We start from the raw sequence: 23,297 nt of genomic DNA on the forward strand, positions 1-23,297 counted from the left end.
ACTAGCAGCTCTTCTGTGCTGGCATCATAACACGACTGTGTCCGAGGCACGACGCAGCTCGGGGGGGTTCAGGCCCTGTGCCTCTAGTGTTAACATCCTGATTCAGCTCTCTTTAACCCAGGCAACCCTCCATCTCATCTGAGCTGCTGCAGCCCTAGGAGAGGTGACAACCTCGTGTCTTCCTCTGGAAGCACGGGACATGTCAGCCACCAGGGCACGGCAGTAGCCTCCCTGGCCATCAATAGCTGTGGCTAGGTTTAAGCTCTGGCTAAATCAGGGATCGGCAACCTCTGGCATGCGGCTCGCCAGGGTAAGCACCCTGGCGGGCCAGGCCAGTTTGTTTACCTGCCGCGTCGGCAGGTTCGGCCGATCGCGGCTCCCACTGGCTGCGGTTCGCTGTCCCAGGACAAAGGGGGTGGCGGGAAGCAGGGCGAGCCGAGGGATGTGCTGGCCGTGGCTTCCCGCCACCCCCATTGGCCTGGGACACTGATCAGCCGAACCTGCTGACGCGGCAGGTAAACAAACTGGCCTGGCCCGCCAGGGTGCTTACCCTGGTGAGCCGTGTGCCAGAGGTTGCCGACCCCTGGGCTAATCCTTCGCTTTGATGTCCCCAAACACGGCAGCGTTGTTTTAAGCCCCTAGCAGCAAGTACTGCGCTGAGCCCTTGGCAGATGCGTATGATGTTCTGCAGGGACGCGGGGGAACCAGCGGAAGGGATGGGAAGGGTGAGATCTGGACCATGTGTACAGAACAGACATTCCTCTCGGATTTAACATTCCTCCCCCCGCCCCCAAACACACAAACTCCCCTGCTCCCATCCTTCCCCTCGACCTCAGAACAACTCCAGTGAGGGAAGGCCGCTGTCTGCCTCATCACGCGTCTGTGGTTTGGAACAGCTCGGTGCAAGCGGGGCCGCTGCGCTCAGCCAGCCGGCGGCGGGGGAACAAGCTGAACCCTATGGAAAGAAGGATTTGCGGCAGAGGAGAGAGGCTGCATTGCTGAGCCGTGAGTTTGCCGGAAATTAATTGGTGGGGGCACGGGGAGATCGGTGCAGACACAACGAAGGCCAGTGGGGGGGTAGGGAGCAGACACCCGACACCTAGCGGTTAGAGGGCAGCAAATGCGTGGGGCCCCTGGAGCGCTCTCAGCAAACCCTCGGGGAATGGCATCTGACCCCAGGGAGCAGGGCTGTGCTGGGACACAGGGGTCACTCTGGCATGCAGAAGATGTGTTGCCACGGTATTTGGTGGGTGAAAGTCCTCAGTGTCATATTAATCTTGGGGGTAGCCGTGGGGCATAAGAGGGGTCCCTTTTGCACAGTGGGGAACTGTTACCCCATGCACCCCTTAGTCAGTGTAGCCTGGGCAGGGTGCGGTGATGTTATATACTCTCAAAGGCAATGAGGGAAGCTTTCTGGGTGGCTGAATTTTTCCCATACAGACTCCTAGTTCAGCAGGGGTAGGAGCCATAGCAGGAAATCCAGTCTCACCCTGCACGCTCAGCTAGCAGGAGCCAGCCAGATGGCACAACAGCCCATTCGCTGGCATTTACGGAACTGGCACAGTCGCTTCGCCACGATTCGTGGGTGCCTCCCTGTCCTCAAGCAGTCCAATGAAAAGACAACAACCATCCCTAGCTCTCATCCAGTCCTTTTCATCACCACCTGTCCTGTGTTGATCCTCACGGGCCCTGGGAGGCAGGGCAGGGCTACTAGCCACATTGGGCAGATGGGAAACTGAGGCACAGAGTGATTAAGTGACTCTCCCAAGGTCACATGGGAAGGCTGCAGAGCATGGAATTCAATGCAGGTCTCCCAAGTCATAGGTTAGGGCCCTAACCACCAGACCATCCTCCTGAACCCTGAAACAATCACAAACCTGAGCCCAAATGATTTGTGGCAAGAGTGTTCCTTGATATTTATTAGTCCCAGCAGACCTGGCTTCTATTCCCAGCTCTGCCACCGGCCTGCTGCGGGATCTTGTCAAGTCATTCCCCCTCCCTGTGCCTCATTTTCCCCATCTGTAAAACGGGGATAATGATTCTGACCTCCTCTGCGAAGCACTTTGAGAGCTACTGATGCAAGCGTTAAGGAAGACCTAGGGGTTATTATACTCCACCTAGTCCCAAGCTTTCAGCCATCCAGACAGGAAACAGAAATGATCCCAGTGTGACTGAGGGGGCCAATCTGACAACAGGAACAAGGACAATTCTAAACCCTTGGTGAAGAACCCATAGGGCGGAAATTTGCAACAACTATTCAGCCTAATCTTTGACAAACAGAACTGGCAGAAAATCCAATCAATTCACAACTGCTTCCCTGCCCAGAAGGGAGACCAGCTCCATAGTGACTACGGAACAGCTCCTCCTCCTGCACAACGCCTGTCGATTTCTAAAGAAAACAACAAATATTTGACGTGCCTAGACGTGTATGCACAGCACCTAACACAATGGGGCTCGAGTCTATAGCTGGGGCTCCTTGGTTCTACCATAATACACATAATGAATAGTGTCCCGCGCCCATCGCAAAGGGGTCTTGGTCCAGGACAAACCTGGATAAATGGTCTCCTTTGAAAATCCACAAGCAATCGATATGTTATTGAGATCTGGCTTGAGGAGCATGTGCCAGCATTCGAACAGGTGTGATACGACCACTGCAGGCTGAGCTTGGTTCTACTGCCCGAGGTAAAGGAGAATTTCCATTTGTGATGCAATCTTCTGCACTGACTACAAGGTAACCTGCAAAAGCGGGTGGTGGGGAACAAGTCTGTCCCCCTTTGGCTTCTTTACGGTCCCTCAGAAATTCAGGGCTTGTCTATCCTGGAGGGCTCTCTGCTGACTGGTGTGCATGGGAGTGATACACAGACAGATGAAGGGTGCTGAAGCAAAACAGATCCCACACCACCACATGACTGCCAATGCACCTCAAACCCGAAGTCCTGCCCCCATTGCCCCACAGCTCTGCCCATGCCCCTCTATCCTAACCCACAGCCCCTTGCCATTCCAGTCCAGGGCCACATCAAATCAACTAAAGACACTTCCCATGCACTCGGCAGGATAGGAGTCCAATGGCCAGTTCAGCACAGGGCGTGGATTGGCTTCCTAGTAATCTACCAGTCTCTGACTCATTCCAACAGGAGATTTGCATAGTCAGGTCAGGTGCATCCAAACTTTCCCTACGCAGGCAGCGTTAAAACACCTCGGTAGATTCCTCCCTGGGCCTGTGCATGAGGGAGAGAGCAGACCTTGCCTTCAGATAGCAGGGCCTGTGCTCAGCCCCTCTAGCTCCCATCCAATCGCCAGGACCAAGCCCAAGAGGTCATTCAGACACAGGACATGTATGTCACTGAGTGCAGACTCCATGTCACCGTAGCTACCAGCGATTAGCAGCACAGCCGCACGAGCCGCTTGGAGATACTTTCTGGCACACACAATCAGCCTGTGGAACTCCCTGCCATTAGACCGGATTCAGGCACAAAGCTTCTCTCCATCAGCTCTAGAAATGGACTATAGTCATACACCTTTGTCTGTAACAATGGGGCTGAGTGGATGTGAACCCCCCATTCCCATTACCGTTGATAGGAGAAGAAAAATCTCAGCCTAAGAGCCCATGGGACGAGTCCTGCCCCGGCCCCCAAGTCAATGAGCTGCACAGGCCATAAGCAGAGGGAGACTAGCCCCATGGCTTTGGGATCGGGGGGGTGAGAGGCTGGATGCTGTGGGGACTGGCAGGGGGTGCTGCTGCTCTGGCCCTTACATATACTAACTAGGGGCCCAACCTGGCATAGTGCTTGGCACCCAGCACCCCCCAGCGGGCACCAGGGTGGAGGGAACCAGGATCTGGAGGCGGGGGTGGCATCTAGTGGTCAGAGCAGGGCACTAGGCTCAGTCCCTTCCCTGGTACTGTGAGCCCTGCAGTTGCCTTCGCCATCGGGCAGTAGCCGTCCCTCCTCCCAGGAAGCCCTTAGCTAGAAGGTGCTCAAGAGACGCAGGGCATTAGAACACCACCCACAGCGCCCAGGACATGGTACCTCTCGAGCCCGGGGTCTACTCCAGGGCAGAGCAGGATTATTATCCACGGCCAAGGGACTGTCCTGAGGTCACAGTGAGTGGGTCCTGGATGAGGCCCTCACTGTGCTGGGCGCCGCACAGACCCAGCACAGAACCCGGGTCTCCTCAGCCTGGGTGCAGTGACCCAGCCGTGGGACCATCCTGTCACTCATCTGAACAGCAGTTTAGCCCCCAAACAACCCAGCCCAAAGCCCCAGTCCTGCAGCACCCCCGTGGCTCCTGCTCCATTTCCCACCCAAACTCCCAGGGACTCCCGGATTCTGTTCCTGACTCTGCCACCTACTCATCACTTTGGGTAAGTCACAGTCCCCCCCTCTGTGCCTCAGTTTCCCCCCACCTTAAATAGGGGGATGAGAATACCAATGACACCCACCCCACATTTCTTCTGTCAGAGCAGTGTCTGAGGTGCTGAGTGCCAGTGACTTCAGAGGTTGCTTTGGGTACCCAGCGCATCCCAGGGTTGCGCCTGTGCCGCAGGAGTCTGAACAGCCTGGGAGCAGCCTCTCCTCCCAAGGATCAGACTCTCAGGTGTTGGCTGGCAGCACATGGCCACAGCCATGCTCCCTGCCAAGCCGCAGCCCTCCTCTGCCCATCAGTCCAATCCACATTGCCTCCTCTGCACATGGGTTCCCAGTGCATGCCCCTTTCTCTGCTGGGGCCGTCAGCCTGACATTTCCCCTCTTTACACCTGTATCCGTGCCAACCCCCAGCACTGGGCCCTGCCTTCTCTCGAGGTACGCCACAGCCATACATGCCTGCAGACCCCCTGCAGCTGCAGTCCATCTCCATCCATGGCATGTCAATATCAGATTGAGCTGGGGGGCGGGGATGAAAGCTCCTTGCCTAGCTCCCAGCACCAGACCATGCTGATGTCTCTGTCTCATGTAGCAACAAGCATGCTATGGCAGCTCAGGAAATCCAGGGGTGCACATGGGCCTGCCAATTCCTGAGGGTTCTCCTTCCCCTGCCCCCACTGCTCTGGCAGGGGGCATGTCATCAGGTGCTACAGAATCATAGAATCTCAGGGTTGGAAGGGACCTCAGGAGGTCTAGTCAAAGCAGGACCAGTCCCCAGAGAGATTTTTGCCACTGGTTCCCTAAATGCCCCCCTCAAGGATTGAACTCACAACCCTGGGTTTAGCAGGCCAATACTCAATGAGAATGAGACAGCTCATTCCCCCCAGTGAGAATGAGAGAGCTTTCAGGTGCAGGCTAGAACAACCCCACCCTGTCAGCCTCCCCTTAGCAGGATGGCGAGTGGCCAAGTTACCAAACCTCCCGATGGGGTTGAGGCGGAGAGAACGGCCACGCCCCATCTGTGCCTCTCGGCTCCTTCCCCGCGTGCCCACATCTGGCTCTGCTAGGGAAGACTAGACATAGCAGATCATGATTAGCAGGTTGCTCGGCTGCAAACAAGAGAACCTGGTGCACAAGCAGGCGCAGGCCGGGGAAAGAGAGGGTGTGCAGACAGATCAGGACTGCGTGTGTGGGGAGCCCAGGGCTAGGACAGCAGAGGGACTGCGGGTAAGTACTGGGAGGCTTGACCGAGCACAGGTGAATGGTGGCAGTTGTTCTCAGGAGATTCCCATGGGTACTGCAGGCCAGGATCTAGGTGCACAGTCAGGGCACTGGGAAGAAACCTGCACAGAACCTGCTCAGCTAGCCCGGCTCTCCCAGGCGTATCAGACATCAAACTTCACCCAATTAAAGGGAAAACCCAGGGATTCAAGGCAGGGATGGCCAAGTGCAGACCTCATCCTGCCTGTCCAGAGGGTTACCCCGACACCATCTAATGAGGAGCCATTTGGTTACGCTGCAGCCGCTGCCTCCGACTTGTTGAGACTGTAATTGCAGTCGGACGTGGGCCAAGCAAAGCAGCTCTGGAAATGGGAGAGCAGGAAGACTGAGCTGCCAGAGGGCAGCCCTCAATCACTGCGCTCACAGGGCCCCCAGCCGGTGTGAAGTGGCAGAGTCACAATCCCCAAGCAGCTGAGTCACCCCAGCTGGGGGTCTTTTGGCATGTGCTCGGGGCAGGAGCGGCCCAACCCAGAGCATAGGGCGGGTATGGAGTTAAATCAGAACCCAGCATGGGACCTTTATCTTCTACTAACGAGCCCCCAGAGGCACTACAGCTCATCATGTTCCCAAGGAGCCACAAGGCTGACCCACGTGTAGCTCTGTCCAGGGACAGTTTGGCACCGCTTAACCTCACACCTCAAGAGTGTCCTTATCCCCATGTCACAGTGGGGGAAACTGAGGCAGGGGGAAGGGACCTGACATAGCCCAGGGAGTCTGTAGCAGAGCAGAGACTGCAGGCTGGGAGTACCAGTCTGCAGCAGGGACATTCAGCAAGGCTGGCCATTGCAGGTGTCAACATTTCACTGCGAGAGAGGGTGCTGTCTAGTGGGTAGAGCAGGGCCCCTCCATGGCCAGGAGACCAGGGCTCTGTTCCTAGCTCTGGTCCAGTCACTCAGTTTTTATGGGCCTCAGTCTTCCTCTGCTGTAAAGTGGGGATAGCAACACAAACCTCCCCCATGTGACAGTCTGATGGTGGGGGTCCAACACAGGACCCATTGTTATTTGTTATTATTAGACACACAAAACCCTGTTCTGTTTCTGGGAGCACCACACACTAGCACTAGTGTTTAGTCTATATATGCATCTACTACTAGCTAGAGGAGTTACTCCTTTAGCTCAAGTGCTAGAAGCTTGTGCTGTTAGTGCTGAAAACCCTGGGTTCAAACCTCTTTGGTGACCCTTGGGGGTGCCACACAAGGTTCCCTGAAGTCCTACTGAATTCAATGGGACCGTGGCTCCAATGGGACCAGGAACTGGCCATCAGGGTGGTGGCTAGGAAGAGAGACATGGGCCAATTGCTGGTCTCTAAGTCTTGGCCAGCGAAGGGAACCCCAGCCCCAAGGATCCAGCTAGGCCGGAGGCTGAGAGCTCTTTGGCCTGAGTATAGGATGATGAGCCGCTTGAGCTGTAGTCGACCGCACCTGGATCTGCCCATGGCTCTGTCGGCCACAGCACCAGCAAATTCAAATGCAGCCGTCCTGCCATTAGCCTCGCTGTGCAGGGGCTGTGCTTACAGCCGCTCCAATAAAAGGGGTCAGGAGCACTGGAGAGAGAGCTCAGAACCACAGCGCTGGCTGCTAGCTGGATGGGAGGGGGTCTGTCTGTGAGACTTACCCCAGCCCTGATGATGTAGGACAATTCCTTCATGACCAAAGAGTTGTCCCAGCTTCTCCTGGTGTCCTAGGAAGCACCGCCTCCGGGGAGAGGAACTTAACCTCCCTGCCTTCCAGAAACAGAGCTACAGCCCTGGGGGAACAGAGCTAACCGGGACCCCTTGCTCAAACTGACTACCTGGCAGCTGTGAAGGAGAAATCCCCTTTGGGCATGTGACAAGGCTGCTGTCAGCCACTTCCCCATCCAGGTGCCCACTTCCTCCCTTCAGAGGCTGCCTCAAAGGGCAAATATTTAACCATCTGCCAGGGCAGGCTGCAGAGACATGTTTTATGTTACGCTGCTCCTCAGTGGGGGGTGCTGCATTGAGCAGTGGGAATCCCTGCTGCCATGAGGCCAGCTTCAAGGCAAGTGACCTCCAGATGTGAGAAGCACCATTCACAGGCCATTAGCACTTGGTTCAAAGCCTCTCCCCAGCTCCTGGAGAATTAGCTGAGATCAGCATTCTCACTTCCTTTGCTGATCAGCATCGGGCCTGCTGCACCCTCAGCAAGTGGGAGCCGGGAGGCAAAAAGGACCCATCTAAGCAGTGCAAGGGCCCAGTGACTGCTGGGTGGGAGGTGGTGGTTGGCAGGAAGTTAGTGCCCAGCTGGTTTAAGGATACCGGTGTGCAGCCAGGGCGGTCAAGCTGCCCCACAGCCCCTGCACAGCACAGGTTAGCACCTGCGTCCGCTGCGGATTCCTGCAGGATCTGGAGTTTGGATCTTAGGTACAGGCACACCCACAAATTGGGAAGCAGGTGGGAGGCAGGAGAGGCATGTGGCAGGCTCACAGCCTGCGGGCCCAGGACAAACCTGCCCAGGGAGCCGCTCCAGCTCCACTCAGGGCCATCTCACATAGAGGGAGGGTGCGGGGATTGGGCCAGGGTATGATCTCCTATGGCCACCGCTCCACTCCACCACAAACCACTGGTCTCTGACTGGCATCCCAAGCCAAAACAGGCCAGTGCCTGGCTTCTGACCTGGGCTCTAGCACCAAGCTGCCAACCCCAGGTTCTGACTCCAGCACCGAGCTGCCAGCCCCGGGTTCTGATCCCAGCAGAGGGGTGTGGTGCCCATTAATTTCCGTTTGGGAAGCCCTGGGTGACGCTCTGTGGCAAAGTCTAACTCCTGAATTCAAACTAGTCTAGACAAAGCCCTGCAGGGATCGATCCTGCCCCAGCCCCGGAGGGACGGATTAGATGGGACCGGCAGGCCCTGTGATTCATCCCAAACCGCCCAGCCCCCTTCGCAGGCAGGGGCCGGAAGCAGACTGCCAGGGGTTTTCGGGGTGCAGGGTTTGATGGGGGTGTCCATTAGAGCTTTGTTTGCAACGCCACGCGGACCCCGGGCACCCGCCGCCGAGCCCTGCCCGGCCCCCTGCCCCAGAGACGGATCAGGGAGCGACCCCCCAGAAGATGGGATTGCGGGGTCGCCAGAAAGCTCTCCCGGGAGCGATTCGGAGCAATCCAGTGCTCCCGGCTCCTGCTCTTCCCCGGTGCCTCTCCATTGGCAGTTTAAAACCCGCAGCTCTCACACCCTCTCTGCCGTCCCTAGGTGCCGGGGCTTTCCCAGCCTCCCAGCTAGCTCGGGGAAGCTCTGCCTGCAGACTATGCAGCAACACAGCGATTGATTGCAAATCCCCTCCCGTTTGCAACGCCGGGCTGCCTGCATTCGCGCCGCTCGCTCGCCGCACGCCAGGGGCTGCGCCTGCCCCTTCAAATCCGCCCCCCGCCAGCACCTTGGCCGGGCAAGTTGCTGAGCTCTTGCATTTCGCAGGAAGCACCGGGAAGCAAGCACCGCTTGGGTGCCGGATCCAAAAGCGCTCCCGGGGAAGGGAAGCATCGAGCCCGCTGCATAAACCAGGCAGAGCCGCTGCCTCGTGTGCTGCAGCCAGCGCTGCCTAGACCCCGGAGTCCAGGGCTGCAAAGAGGGAGGGGGAGCCGTGTGCAATGATGGGGGGGCCATCTCTGCAGATTTTGCAAAGAAAATATTTGCAACTTCCTCCCCGATGAGGGATTTTTCCCCTCGTTTCCCGACACGCCTGGTTTCAAACGAGGCTAAAACCAACGGGGGAATATTTCCCCCCGGCTGAAGATCAATTCCGAGCATCAGAAAGGAAGGAAAACTGGGGGAAATGCGGCCGTTTCCCCCACAACACGGGACGCGCCCCCGGGGACACTGCCCGGCTTCCAGCTCAACAACGAGCCAAGGTTTCAGCCGGAAAATTGCAGAGTGCTGGGGGGTGGTCCACCAACCCCGTCTGCCAAGCACAGGCTGGGCTGCAAACACCTCGCCTGGCCCCCAGCGCACACACCGGGGGGGGGGGCTGTCATGGTACACACACACCCGCACCGCCCTGCTGGAGCTCAGCCCGGCTCTGCCACCCCCCGTCCCTGTCACCCCGCACTGACGGCCGGGCCCCCCTGCAGTGGCGGGATGCGCAGCCCGGCTCCCCTCTTACCTGCTGGCCAAACGCCCCGTCCTGAGCGCCCGCCCCGCGCCCTGCACCGGGACATGCAGCATTTCCGCCTCTGCCCAGCGCCCCGCGCCGCGTTCGGGTTCCCAGGGAGCAGCCACACGGAGCGAGCGAGCGAGGGGACGGCCGGGAACAAGCCCCTGCCCGCGGTCCCTCCTCCTCCTCCCTCCGTCGCGCTCCGCGGCTGGCTCCTTAAAGCTGCAGCGCCCCTTTCCCCCCAGCGCCGCCTGCCGCCCCGGAGCTGCCCCTTTAACACCAGGCGCAGGTACCACAGACAAAGGGCTGCTGCCGAGTCACCCCCTTGCAGCTCTCGGCTGCAGCGGCACAGGGCGCACACCCGGCCCGGCCCGGCCCGGGCACGAAGCTCCCACCGCCAGCACCCCAGCTAGAGATAGGGGGAGCCTGGGCTGCACCCTGGCTGAAGAATCACCTGCTTTGGGGCAGAGGGCACCTCCTCCGTGCCCAACAAAACAGCCTTAACGCCTGGGGGGGGGGCACGTGCCCGGGTGCCCACGCTGGGAAATTCATAATGTCCTGAGGCAGCATTTCTCTGGGTGACGGAGGAGCCGGCTGGCTTTGTTCTTCACTAGGCCTTCTATCAGCTGGCTGCCAGGCAGCTCCAGCAAGCCCAGCCCTGCGTGGCAGGGCACTGCCAGGTTACAGGCACAGTGGCAGAGGGGAACGCCCTGTGGGTACCTGTGTCACGCTGCCACCCCCCATACGGGATTCTGCAAGGACGCTCCCGCTTTTAAATCACACCAAACTCCTCCATTGGCTACGCCTGGGCTGGTCTGACTCAGAAGCAGAGAAGATGCCCCAGGGGAGGGCTCAACACCAGTGAACAGGCTTAAATCCCTTGGCTCCACTGAGTGCTATTAATTATAACCTGCATCTGGCCCACTGGCAGGCTGCTGTGGCTCTCCCCTCCATCCCCCAGCCAGGTCTGCCTTCCTCACTATTCAATGGCCAGGCTTGGATCATTCCCTCTCCAGCTAGGTACTTATCTGCCCCTTATTACCACAGAGCACCCTCCCCCCCAACCCTTACCGCGCTGATCCTTACGCACCCCTGCGAGGCAGGGCAGTGCTATGATCCCCACTCAATCAATGGGGAACCAAGGCACAGACAGGCTAAGCAGCTGGCCAGTGGCCACACAGAAGGGGCTTGGCAGAGCAGAAACTTGAACCCAGGCCTCCCACAGCTTAGGCTAGTGCCCAAACAGCTGGGTCTCTGCCAGCCCCAGCTAGCAGCACCACCTTTCCCTGGGCACCATGACTCACTGCACAACATGGCCATGTGCCTGATGCATGCAGCCTGGCAGGTGGAATCCTTCCCTCTCCTCCAGGGAGCCAGTTTGGAGGGTGCTGAAAGGTGGACCTCCCACTTCTGATAATGCTAACGCTCCTACGGCACCTTCCATCCCCAGCGCCTTCGCAGCACCCCCATAGTGTTTGCACCCCACGCATATAGGGCCCAGAGCAGCCCACTGCTCACTCTGACCCAGGCCAGCCAGGACGGTGTGAAAATCATTGATACAACGCCTATAGCTGTGCATTCAGAGGTCCCATGTACACAAGGACTTGGGTACAAGCTGGGCTACGCACTGGATCTGTGTCCTCAAAGCCAGGCACCACCTCGGGATGCTCAGGGCTTTGAACTGGTCCCTACAAGGTCACGGTTACACTACAACTTCTGACAGTGCTGTAAACAAGTCTGCCTGACTCAGCCCATGCCTATAGCCTAGACAGGGCCTCGGGAAGACATGTCAGGGAACCATGAGCAAAGAGGAATTGTTGGTGTGAGGAAGGAGAGATGGACAGAGGACGTCTGCTCTCCTGGGTCTGTAAAGATAAAAACCCATGTCTACAATATTGTTGCCACTGAATATCAGAAACTGGCTCCTTCCAGCCCTCCTCTCCCTGGGGAGAGCCACGTGTGAGCATGGGGGTGCAGGGAGTTAGGCATCGGAAGGGCCCGCCAGCCCCTTCCATAGCCCCCTGTGCCTAACTGCACTGACTGGAGCCCCCCTCCAGAAGATGCCCCAGGAAGCATGTTTCAAATAAGCCCCCTTTTGACACCCCCCGCTGCCCAACTGCCCCGAACCCTGTATCTCCAAGTGGGGCACCCAGGCGATGGTGGGGGGTGTACACAGCCCCTGTTCACACCAGTGGCAACAACAGCTGTGTGGAGATTTGTGAGTGTGTGTAGGGGGGAATTGGAAACACTTTCCTCCTCCCCACTGGAAGGGATCCCAGGTGCTTCCCGGCCTGGGGAGAGGCAGAGAACTGGGGACAGACTGTGGACCTGGGATGGGACAGTGAGGGTAGCTACTGCCCTTGACTCCAATGGCTCTGCCTGGCCTTACAGAGGCCCAATGCAGCTCTTATTAACAGTGGGGAATTAGCCACTGGGCCAATGGGGTCTGGGCCCAGGGGCCCAGGCCAATTGGGGGCCCCTGGAAAAATGTGCACCCTGACCTGCTCCACCCACCCGGAGTTGGAGTTCTAGGGTTTACTCCGCTCCGCTCGCCTACCCGGCACTCCCCGGCTGCCCCGCTCCCGCACCCCAACCCAGCTCCCCGTCAGGAGTGCAGGGGGCGGGGGGACTGCAGGCAGAAGGGGTGGGCCCCACAACCCCCTAATCCGCCTCTTCCTATTAACATCCATGAAGAGGCTCCCACTGAGCAGGATCATGCCCTTATGGAGCAGAAAGGCACCCTGGATCTCCCTGCTGTGTCCTCTGCAGGGGTGGGCACGCTCATTTGTTGCCCGGAGGAGGCGTTTATGGGGGAGGCTGAGCTCCGCAGCAGGGTGGAGGGGGTTAACTGCAGCACTAGCAGAGCGGTTGCTGTGAGCCCTGCAGCACTGGTCCCTGTGGGCTGGGAAATAAGTAATTCCTTCCTCGGGCTTCCCTCTGCCTCAGCAGCCTCTCTCTGCGCCTTGGTAAATGAGTCTCTGCTTTCTTTATCCCTGGGTCTGGTGAAGCAGTAAAGTAGGAAGGGCCAGCCCAGGGCTCCTGCTGTCAGCTCAGAGAGGCAGTGTGTTCTTGTTTGCCAGCAGCATGCTAGGGCTAGTGCATTAAGCACGCAGGTCTGTGCAGTCTCAAGCCCGCTCCAGAGCATGAATTCAGGCACCTTTTGTCCCAGATTTGCCCAAAGGGCAGTGCAATTTCCTTAATGTGATGTGGCCCTGCTATCCTTCTGGGGTCACGTGGAAAGGATGCAGCTCCTGAATATTCTCCACAAATTGGCAAGCAAAGGGTTAAGGCAGCTCTTAATAATAATCCCTAGCTTGTCCCAGTGGATCTCAAAGCACTTTACCAAGGAGGGCAGGATCATCATCCCATTTTACAGCTGGGGAAACTGAGGCACGAGGTCAAGAAGTGACTTGCCCAGGGTCACCAAGCAGAACTGGGAATAGAACCTAAATCACCTGGGTACCAGTGTAGGGCTGTGGCCACTAGGCCATGCTGTCTTCTCTAAATGAAGGAGATCACAGAGGTGGGGAAAAAACACCAGGTCCCATCCAGGCAACTCTCTTGAAGTGCAGGCAGGATTGTCTATTCCCAGGACTTTATCCAGCTGTCTCTTAATTCTAATGGCATCCTATAGCATCTTTCATGCCAAAGGGTCACCCAAATCTCTCATGCATTTAATTTTCCCCAAGAGCTAGTACTTAGAGGAGAAAGAATCATATAGTAGTTGTTACACAGGGCAGCAGCTCTGGTGGCCCAGAATTCCTTTTCTCCCCCCAGTAAAATGCAGCCATCTCTGGGGAGGAAGGTGGAAGCCATTTCACAGCACACAACAACAACGTGGTGTTACAGTGATTCAAATGACGGGGCTTCTGCCGTTTCCCACGGGAGGCTTCTCCACCGCTTGACCCTGTTCAAGGACATTTCCCTCCCACCCACGTATACAGCCTATCTCCAGACGTCTCACTGTGTGCAACAACCACCAGATCAGTGAATTATATGGCTGCTCACAGCATGCACCACCCAGCCACTACATATGCCAGACACGCAAGGCCTGGAGCCAGTCAAGCACAGACTTCCCAGAGATTACTCTGTATAAGGGCTGCATCCCTTCACATTCTCTCGGAGCTGTGTCTCTCTCCCTGCCATAACATATGGCTCCTCCACCACCACCTCCCCTCCTGCTGGCAGGCTGCCCCATTCCTCCCCTCACCTCCCACAAGGGCTAGCACACAGGGGGCAGAGTTAAAATGAAGATGTAGGCTGTCAAAACCTTAAAGAGACAGTCTCAGAGCCAGGAGGTCGACATGGGGCATTGGCAGGCCCCGATCTGCTGGGACTGGGTGCCCCGTTCACAGCCGACAGGGCTAGCGGAGTTCTCCAGCAGTTTGTAATGAGATGGGCGGCTGGGTGTCAAGGAGACCTGGACACCCCCCCGCCCTGGACTGTCACTCACTCATGTGCCTGACACAGTGATGAGAACTGATTGCTGCCTCAGAAGACCGAACAGCGGGTCTCGATGGGTACGTCTACATGGCAAAAGAAAGATCCAAGTCTCAGACCCTTCCTTGCCGGGTTTCAGAGCCTGGGCTCTAGCCCTAATGTCTACACTGCTATTTTTAGCCCAGCAGAGCAAACCCCAGGAGCCTGAGTCAGTTGCCCGAGGCTCTGACGTGGTGTTGCTGTGTAGACATACTCAGTGACTCCCCAGAGCTGAATTCCTGCACTGGCCTTGTGCTCATTTAGAGTGGCACTATTTTAATTTCACACCACTTTCAAAGCCAGTTCAGTTAAACTAGGGTACACGCCTGTGTAGACGCTCTTAGTTCCATTGTTATTGATTTGGGGTGGCAGGTGAGCAGATACCATGGTGACATCGATATCGAGATTGATAGATTTCAGTTTAGCTCAGGGGTGGGCAAACTTTTTGGCTGGAGGGCTACATCTGGGTATGGAAATTGTATGGGGGGCCATGAATGCTCATGAAATTGGGGTTGGGATGCGGGAGGGGTGAGGGCTCCAGCTGGCGGTGCAGGCCAGGAGATGAGGGGTTTGGGGTGCAGGAATGTGCTCTAGGCTGGGACTGAAGGGCTCAGAAGATGGGAGGGGGATCAAGACTGGGGCAGGGGGTTGGGGCTTGGGGGGGGGGTGAGGGCTCCGGCTGGCAGTGTGGACTCTGGGATGGGGCCAGGGGATGAGGGGTTTGGGGTGGAGAAAGGTGCTCTGGGCTGGGACCAAGGGGTTTGGAGGGTGGGAGGGGGATCAGAACTGGGGCAGGGGGTTGGGGCGTGGGGAGGGAGGTGAGGGCTCAGGGGTGCAGGTGCCAGGCGGTGTTTATCTCAAGCAGCTCTCGGAAGCAATGGTATGTCCCCCCTCCTGCTCCTACGCGGCAGCACGGCCAGGTGGCTGTACTGCGTGCTGCCCCATCTGCAGGCGCTGTCCCTGCAGCTCCCATTGGCCGTGGTTCCTAGTCAATGGGCACTGCGGAAGTAGTGCTTGGGGTGGGGGCAGCATGCAGAGTGGAGCGCCCTGGCTGCCTCTACGCATAGAAGCCAGAGTGGGGACATGCCACTGCTTCCGGGAGCTGCGTGGCACGGCCCCCAACTCTGCTTCCTGGCTGGAGCGCCAGGGCAGGGCAAACTCCAGGCCCTGCTTCCCAGTGGGAGCTCGAGGGCTGGATTAAAACAGCTGGTGTGCTGGACGTGGCCCGCGGGCCGTAGTTTGCCCACCCTGCCTTGGTCCTTGACCTGTCTTTGCCTCAGTTTCCCCATGTGTTAGTCCTACACAGCCCAGTGCATTGATTTGTACAATTTATATGACGGTAACAGTCCAACTGAGATCAGGGCCCCACTGTGCAGTTACTGCACAAACACAGAGACAGCCAGCCCCTGCCCCAAACAGCTTACAAGCTAAACAGACAAGAGGAGACTAAGGCATAGAGAAAGGAAGTGACGTGTCCATGGCCCCATAGGGGGTGAGTGACAGAGCTGGTCCTGGTGCACAGGACTCCTGGGTCCCAGGCCTGTCCCTTGGACCGCACAGCACTGCCTCTCCCCATGCTAGCAGCTCTAGGCTAAGGAAGGAGAACGGGAGCCCTGGCCTGGCAGCTCCTTTGCCAAAGCTCAGAGCAATGGCAGTTCCTAGGTGGGAGGGGCGAGCCGATGCATCCAAGCTTGTGCCAAAGGACTTATTCATTCTGTCCACGTGCCGCTCTGCTCCAGTGTGAGGAGCTGAGCCCATTGTCTGCCTTGTAAATCAGCCAGCTCCATCGATCGTGCTCCTTCCAAAGTCTGGGTCTGCTGCAATCTCCTCTGGTGTGTGGAGAAATCAGGAAATGAGCTGTGATCTGCTGACAGCAGCCCCCATCCAAGTACCCCCTTTACTCCTAGGGGTACTGCTAATAGTGTGCCATGCATCCCCTCCCCCACAAGGAGCTGCCACTCCTCCGGATCTCAGCTGGGGGCGTTGGTGACGCTGGCAGGGGAGCTCCCAGGGACACCCCTCAGCTATATTTGGAGCAGCTGGGAAAAGAGGATCGGACCCCAGAGAAAGAAAGGCAGCTGTCTCCAGCCTGCACTGCACCGCAGCTCAGAGGCTTGCTGCTCCCAGGCTGGCTGATTCTGCTGCAGGACCGGGCTGATGCAGCTTTGCTCTTCAAAAAGAGAAGCTGCGAGCGAGATCAGGGTCTAGACATCAAGATTCACACCAGCGCAACTGGGAACAGAATCTGGGCCCTTTGGTTTCAACACATACACTCCCCCAAACAGATCCTGCATTGGAACAACCCCCGCAGCCCAGGCCCACCTGAATGCAGCTCCCTGAGAAGCCTAGACAGGCCATAGTGGGCACTGCAGAGCACTGGGGGCAGAAGCCCTCATCCCATCGGGCCCTTCTCCCTATAACCTCAGTTGCAATCAAGGCAGAGGCAGGACAAATCTCTGGACTGGGCACATGGGCTGGCAAGACTGTGTGCACCCCATGTGCCCCAAGACATGGGACTTTTCTGGGCAGAGAGCATTTTGGAGGACCATGCACCTTTCCCCAGGCTGCTGGCACAGAGCTAGGAGCCTGAACTGGCTGGGGGGCTAGAAACCAGGGCGGATTCCAAAGCCTCCTTGCTGCCAGGCAAGTATGTGACAGCTGGGGCACATGGCATGTGCCGTCGGGGACACCTGTTCAGCATGGACCGGAGATGAAGAGCCTTTGCGGAGAATTCTGCCTGACACTCATATTGTGTGTGTGTGTTTGTGTCTATATAGAGACACATCCGACGAAGTGGGTATTCGCCCATGAAAGCTCATGTTCCAATATGTCTGTTAGTCTATAAGGTGCCACAGGACTCTTTGCTGCTTCTATATAGAGATATATACACACATACACACAGACACATGCGCGCGCGCCTGGAAATGCTGAGCCTTCTGGAATGCAGCCAATGCTACACAAACATCTCACTCATCCCAGAGCACTATCACAAATGGCAAATCAGGGAATGCCCCACATGCTGGGGATCGTTGTGCAGCAGGCAGTGCAGACCCCTCCATGGCCATCACAGGTGCAACGGCCTCAGACTGGACCACAACGGCCTTAGACTGGACCCTTACGACTGGTACATGAAGATGAGCCCCTGTCCCTGTCTAGAGTCTCTGCCTGTCCCTTGGAAAGCATCAAACCTCGGCTCCAATTAAAGGAGCCCGCACACTCTCTGGAGTATCTCAAACCGGGTGCCCAAGCATCTGGGCTGCCAAAATCAGAAACTTCCAAAGCTTCCCAAGTCATCAGTACCACAGGCAAAGAAAATGTGTGTTCACAAGGCAGGGGATTTCCAAGAGTCAGCGGGCCTTGTGCTTCTAAATTCCTTCAGCACTTTTGAAAAGCTGCCCCCTGAGTAGAGTAGCCCCTAGAGACCCCCATGGTGCTTGGGGCTGGCCAGACATATAGCGAGAGACAATCCCTGTAGACAGACAAGAGGAAACTGAGGCATGGGGTGGGGAAGTGGCTTGCCCAAGGTCCCACATCAGGTCAGTGGCAGAGCTAGAATTAGAACCAGGGTCTCCTGACTCTCACTCCAGTCACCCAGCCGCTGGGTACCACATGAGGGTTCATGCCTCTCCACGCAGTCCTGGAGTGGCCCAGTTCTTCTCCAGGTGGTGCACAGGGTCCCCATGCAGCAGCGGCACCCAGGGGTTCGGTGCGCCCCGCAGCAAACGCATGGCTTGAGGTGGGCTGGGGGGGACTCAGGAAGTGAAAGGGTTAATGACGTCTTGTTTGCATTCAAAAATGCTGCCAGGCGGGGAAGGGGCTGGAGAGATGTAGGGAGGGGGGGGGGGAGCAGGCTTGCTCTGTGTCTGCCTGTTACTGCTTAGGGGGGCTGTGGCCTGAGGGAAGGGCGGGGGAGGGGGGGTCATTAGCCCTGTCTGTGGCCATTGGCTGAGAGGGAGCCAACCAGATTCAAACCCCCAGCTCAGCTGGCCAAGTGGAACCTTGGTGCTCTGGGGAAGGCGGGGCAGAGGCAGCTGGGGTGGGAGGTGGTGATCACTGATGCTCCCCAGGGAGGGATTTGGCTCTTTCTGTCCTAGCTCCATTGCAAACTGCTGTGAAATCCCCAAGCAGCCCCCAGGCCGTGGGGGGAGGTGCAGAAATTCCTCTGCTCTGGGTTGGTGCCTTTTTGGAAACATGGCAGGGCTGGTGCTAAAGCTCCGATTCTGGCAGGTTCTGTGCTGCGCTATCCTAGAAAACGTAGCAGATCCAGATCCACCCCGGATCGAACGGCAACGCCAGAATGGAACTCAGATCCGCCTGCTCCCAAACCACTGACAAACCGAGGAGAATCTCCGTTAGCTGGTGCATGTATTGGGTCTCTGACACATGGCTGAGCAGCTCGGACTCCATCCCCTAGCTGCATCTCTCTCCCTCTCACACACACACACACACACCCCTCTATTTCATTACAGTACTGCCACGATGGGCTAATCCTGAACAGGACTAGTCAGGAATTTTCTGAACAAATATATTGATTTGTCAAAACCAAAACGGTCTTCAAAACATTGCTGGGTTTGATGAAACACCCAACTTGCAAAATATTTGGTTGAAAAAGCTTTGATAGTGTGAAAATGCCCCACTCTGATGTTTTCAAAATGAAAAGTTTCGCAGGTTTTTAGTGAAACTTTTAGGTTTTGTTTGAAATGTTGGTAAATTTTCTTTACAAAGATGAAACCTTTTGAAATTATCCAAATTAAATGTTTCCATGGACCCAAACCAATTTTTGTTCCATGAAATTTTTTGAGATTTCAATTTTTCATCCCAATTTGGGCTGGGAAAATGTTTTGAAATGTCAAATATCCTCATAGGATGGGGAAACCGTCTGCTGCCCAGCCCTGATGCGAAGTGTCTAGGCAGATTTCTTAGTGCAGAGTTGCCTCTGCTCTCTGATTGGAGTGGGCCCTGACCTAGTCTGGCCTGATAGATAAACCTTAGCACAGCCTTGTGTGGGCCAAACAGCTTCTACATATTTTAATAAGATTGAAAGTCCCCTGTGCTGATTTATATTTTCTGTTCGGTTTGTTTCGTAGGTATTGAGATAGGTGGTTTCTATGTACAGTACTGTCTGTTTACACACTTGTGTAAACTAAAATGATGCAAACGTGACAACAAAATGCTAATGAATCGGCTGTTAGTATAATGTATTGAAGCAGGCCATGGGCCTTATGAAATGCTCAGGTGGGCTATGTATGGCCCATGGGCCGTAAGTTGGGCATCCCTGTGTTGGGACATAGCAGCTGTTGTCCTTGCCTGCCCCAAAGCTCCTCCCCCGGGGAGATACAACCCAGCGTCCCTGTTTTGATGGGTGGGTCCCACTGGGACAGAGAGCTGGAACTGGGCCATGGTGCTGGATAGCACCGCAGACAGCGATGAGTAAAGGGCCCCCTTGTCACTGCCTCACTGTCTGCGAGGCTGCGGGTGTTCTTGTGCCCCACAGGGGACATCAGGATATTGGATCCCCTGCAATTGGCAATGAAACCTGGAGCGGTTGGAGAACAGTCCGACTACCCGCTCCCGGCACTCAGGAGAGGACCTCTCCTCCACCTTGCCCCCTGGTGGGGAACTGTCCCCAGGAGTGAGGAGGATGTGCATTCGCACACGAGCCCTGCTCGTCTCGTCCCTTGGCAATCCCTGCAAACAGGAGGGCAGGCACCTGCTGTGGGGGCTTGGCTGCACCTCCTCGCCCTGCCACGGGAGGAGCGGACAAGTCACCCTCTGGCTAAGAGTCTCCCTCTAGTGGCTGCCCCTAGCGAGTTCAAGCGCCTGCTTCTGGGGTCAATGCATTACTCCCTTAGCTCACATGAGAAAGGCTGGGACTGAAGCCCTCAGCTTAGTGAGATCACTGGTGGCCCGTGGCAAGGCGTCCTGGTCCTGTCCCAGGTCAGCAGGCCTTCCAGGACCCCTGTTTTTAGGGTTGACGGGGGAGATTGTTTGTGCCACTCGCCAGGGAATTCGCTCCTGTCCCCGACACAGCTGCACTGGACTCTGAAGACCCCGCTTGGGAAGCGAAGAATGGAAAGGAAAACTTCCTGGGGGCATCAGCTCCTGCTCGGGACAGGACCGCGGCAGCTGTGGGTGCTGCATCTCTCAGCCACCTGGGCTCATTCCTCTCTTCCCATTTACTTTCACTGACCTGGGTAGCAAAACAGTTTCATAAATCAATATTTGTGTTGTGGGGGGTGGAGCTCTGGGAAAGAGGGAGAGAGTCTGGTTCTCAGAATCATAGAAGCTCAGGGTTGGAAGGGACCTCAGGAGGTCACCTAGTCCAACCCCCTGCTCAAAGCAGGACCAATCCCCAACTAAATCAGAGCTCATGAACCTGCCACTTTGTTTCCATCCAGCCCTCAAAGCCAATTAGAGAATCGTTCCGGGGACGAGCTCTGCCAGAACCCCATGTTTCCTTCTGTGGGAAGGAGGAAAAACAAACACACCCGTGTTCTCCAGCCCGAGCCCCAGCGAGGGCCTGATCCCACAGCCAGGGCCGGCTTTTCCCCCCAGCAGCCGCTCCTTAGAGGTCTTAATTAACTGCACCACATCCGCGACGCAACCTCAAGCGCTCAACAGCCAATGCTGCCCTCCCAGCTCTGAGACAGCCAGTCCCTCTCGTGTGGACAAGAGCCAGACTCCCTGCTCGGGCTGCTGTGGTTTGCCTTGTGTCCACCAAAGAATTGTGGCAGGCCCTGCCGTGTGCCAGGGACAGACGCTTTGTTTCCCTGATTGTGGCCCAGGTCTGGGGCGAGGCCTCACAGATCAGCCTGTCCCAGCTGTCCTGAGCGTCAGCCCCAGTGACACAAGCTAAGTTCTCGGCATGCCCGTTGTCTTTGCATGGTGCTTAGCTGTTCTTGTATCTCACGCAGAGACCCTGGCCCTGCCTGCTTCTCCCACGAGGCCCCTGGCCCCTTCTGCCCCACTGCCGCCTACGGGCAAAATGCCTGCTTATCAGCAAGTCTATGGTCATCTGCACATGAGTAAGGGTTAATGGGAACGGTGTGCACGGACTGTCACCTTGCAGGGTGAGGTCTGTGGGGCAGAGACTGTCTGCAGAGGGCCTAGCACAGTAATACCACCCAGCTCCTAGACAGCACTCTTCCTCAGGAGATCGCAAAGCGCTTCACAAAGGAGGCCAGTACCACTATCCCCACTTTACAGATGGGGAAACTGAGGCAAAAAGTGGTGCCGTGACTTGCCCCTGGTTCCCCAGCAGGCTAGTGGCAGATCTGGGAATAGAATCCAGGCCTCCTGAATTGCTGTCCAGTGCTCTGTCCATTAGGTCACCCTGACACCTGAGTCTGAGGGAGCATCCGGGGCCTGCCACAGTTGCCATTATCACTGCTGCCATAACGATAACACATGGTCTCTGAGTCAGGCCTGGCCATGCCCCAGCGGGATCTCCGATCCCAGACCTCAGCTCTCATCCCCCAGTCCTGCCTGGGCCCCTATCTCTGCCTCAGCTGGTGTCAACCACACTAGCTCTCTCGCCTCAACATCCCAGACCCCAGTCCTACTTGAGGGAATCCTCTGCTCCATCCACTGGATCCCGCATGCCAACTGGATCCCAGATCCCAACCAGCTGCTAGCGCTGACAGGGTGCTGCTGGATCCCACCCCCAGCCTATTGGCTCATGACAGTTCCCACCTTGGGGTGTATCATCACTGTCTTTCCAGAGAGGACATGCAGGCCTGGCCAACACCGCCCTGGGGATCTGCCATCCCCTGCTCCCGAGCAAAATCCCCACTCTCCTATGAGCACTCCTGTCCCAGGAAGCCGCTCCAGCCTATCTCTCTGTGCTGAGCAGCCAGAACTCACACGGCATCTTCTCCCTTCCCCCAGCTCCCCGCTGAGGACTGCAGTAATAGTGGGGTCTGATTTCCATGGGGAAAGCTCTGGCGGAGAGGGGAGGCACTTACCCACTTGTGGCAATGATGTCAGCGGCAAATCTGAACCATGTGCCCTGGCTGTAATGCCACGCAGAACTGCTGAGGTCAGCGAAGAGCCAGCACCCCGGAGAGCAGGAGCCCGGGTATCCTGCAGAGCCACACTGCCTCACGTGTAGCAATGCCCTCCCCAGCCAAGGATCTCAACGTGCTTTGCAAACTGTAACCAATCAACCCTCGCAGCACCCTGCTACGACTCCCATACGGAGACAGGGAAACTAAGGCACATGCAGAGATGTGTCCAGCCCAAGGTCACAGAACAAATTAGCAGCAGATCCAGGATTAGAACCCAAGACAATCAACCACCTCTCCTCTGCTCCACCCAGGAACCCTTGCTTCCTCCACTCCCACCCTAGGCCTGCTGGCTCTCTGCACTGGGTGTGCGTTGCCAGTCTCTGGAGTCTCTCCGGCAGCACGTATGCTTTCATCCCAGCACCACAGCATCATTGCCCCAGGCTGCTGCCTTAGCACAAAGTGCCAGAGGGACGGTGCAGTGAGGGTCCTGCCCCGGGAGCACCGTTTGCAGAGCCCAGCCAAGGCTGACTCCCCACAAAGCTCAGGGCTGAGCAGCTCCAGGGGTTTAGCTTGTCCAGTTATAAGAAGGGGCTGGTTGTGAAATCCAGATCTCCCAGTTTCCCTGCTGTCTGGAGCAAAGCTTTTGTCTCAGACTCCTCTCTGCACACAGTGGTCCGGCTCTGCACTGTCACTGTAACAATGACACTTCCCACCCACAGAGCTCAAAGCACTTTAGAGGGGGAAACTGAGGCACAGAGACTTGCACAGTGTCATACAGCGGCAAACTGAGGACCAGGCTCCAGGACTCCTGACTCCCACCCCAGTGGTCTGCTCACTTGATTAAGCTGCCTCCCCTCTAGCAGGCTCCGGACTGAAAGCACAGACCTTTACAAATCAGACAAGCCAGCGGTTGTGCTCTAGGACAGAGCTTTCAAGGCAGGGGGACAGATCATGTTATGGGAGAGGGGGGCTGTCCATGGACTGTTCCCCATTAGGTGGAAGACTCCCAGAGGAGGATCTCAGGGTTGCGATTTTCCATCTGCACATCAAAGTGCTCCAGCCC

General features: G+C 56.9%; 1 protein-coding gene across 8 annotated transcripts in view; it reads right to left on the minus strand.

The window, feature by feature from the left end:
* The window catches only part of NAV1 (neuron navigator 1), a 316,431-nt gene that overhangs the window by 48,194 nt on the left and 244,940 nt on the right, over positions 1–23,297 (minus strand). Inside the window, exon 1 of one of the 8 annotated variants that reach the window (XM_045012508.1) lies at positions 9,759–9,897. The exons of the other annotated variants lie outside the window; for them this stretch is intronic. Coding sequence (XP_044868443.1) covers positions 9,759–9,820 — 62 coding nt within the window. The 5' untranslated portion in view covers positions 9,821–9,897. Of the gene's footprint in view, positions 1–9,758; positions 9,898–23,297 lie in introns of those variants that run through there. 8 annotated transcript variants of the gene reach the window in all.

This window comes from Mauremys mutica, chromosome 4 (genome assembly GCF_020497125.1).
Source record: "Mauremys mutica isolate MM-2020 ecotype Southern chromosome 4, ASM2049712v1, whole genome shotgun sequence".
NCBI lineage: Eukaryota > Metazoa > Chordata > Testudines > Geoemydidae > Mauremys > Mauremys mutica.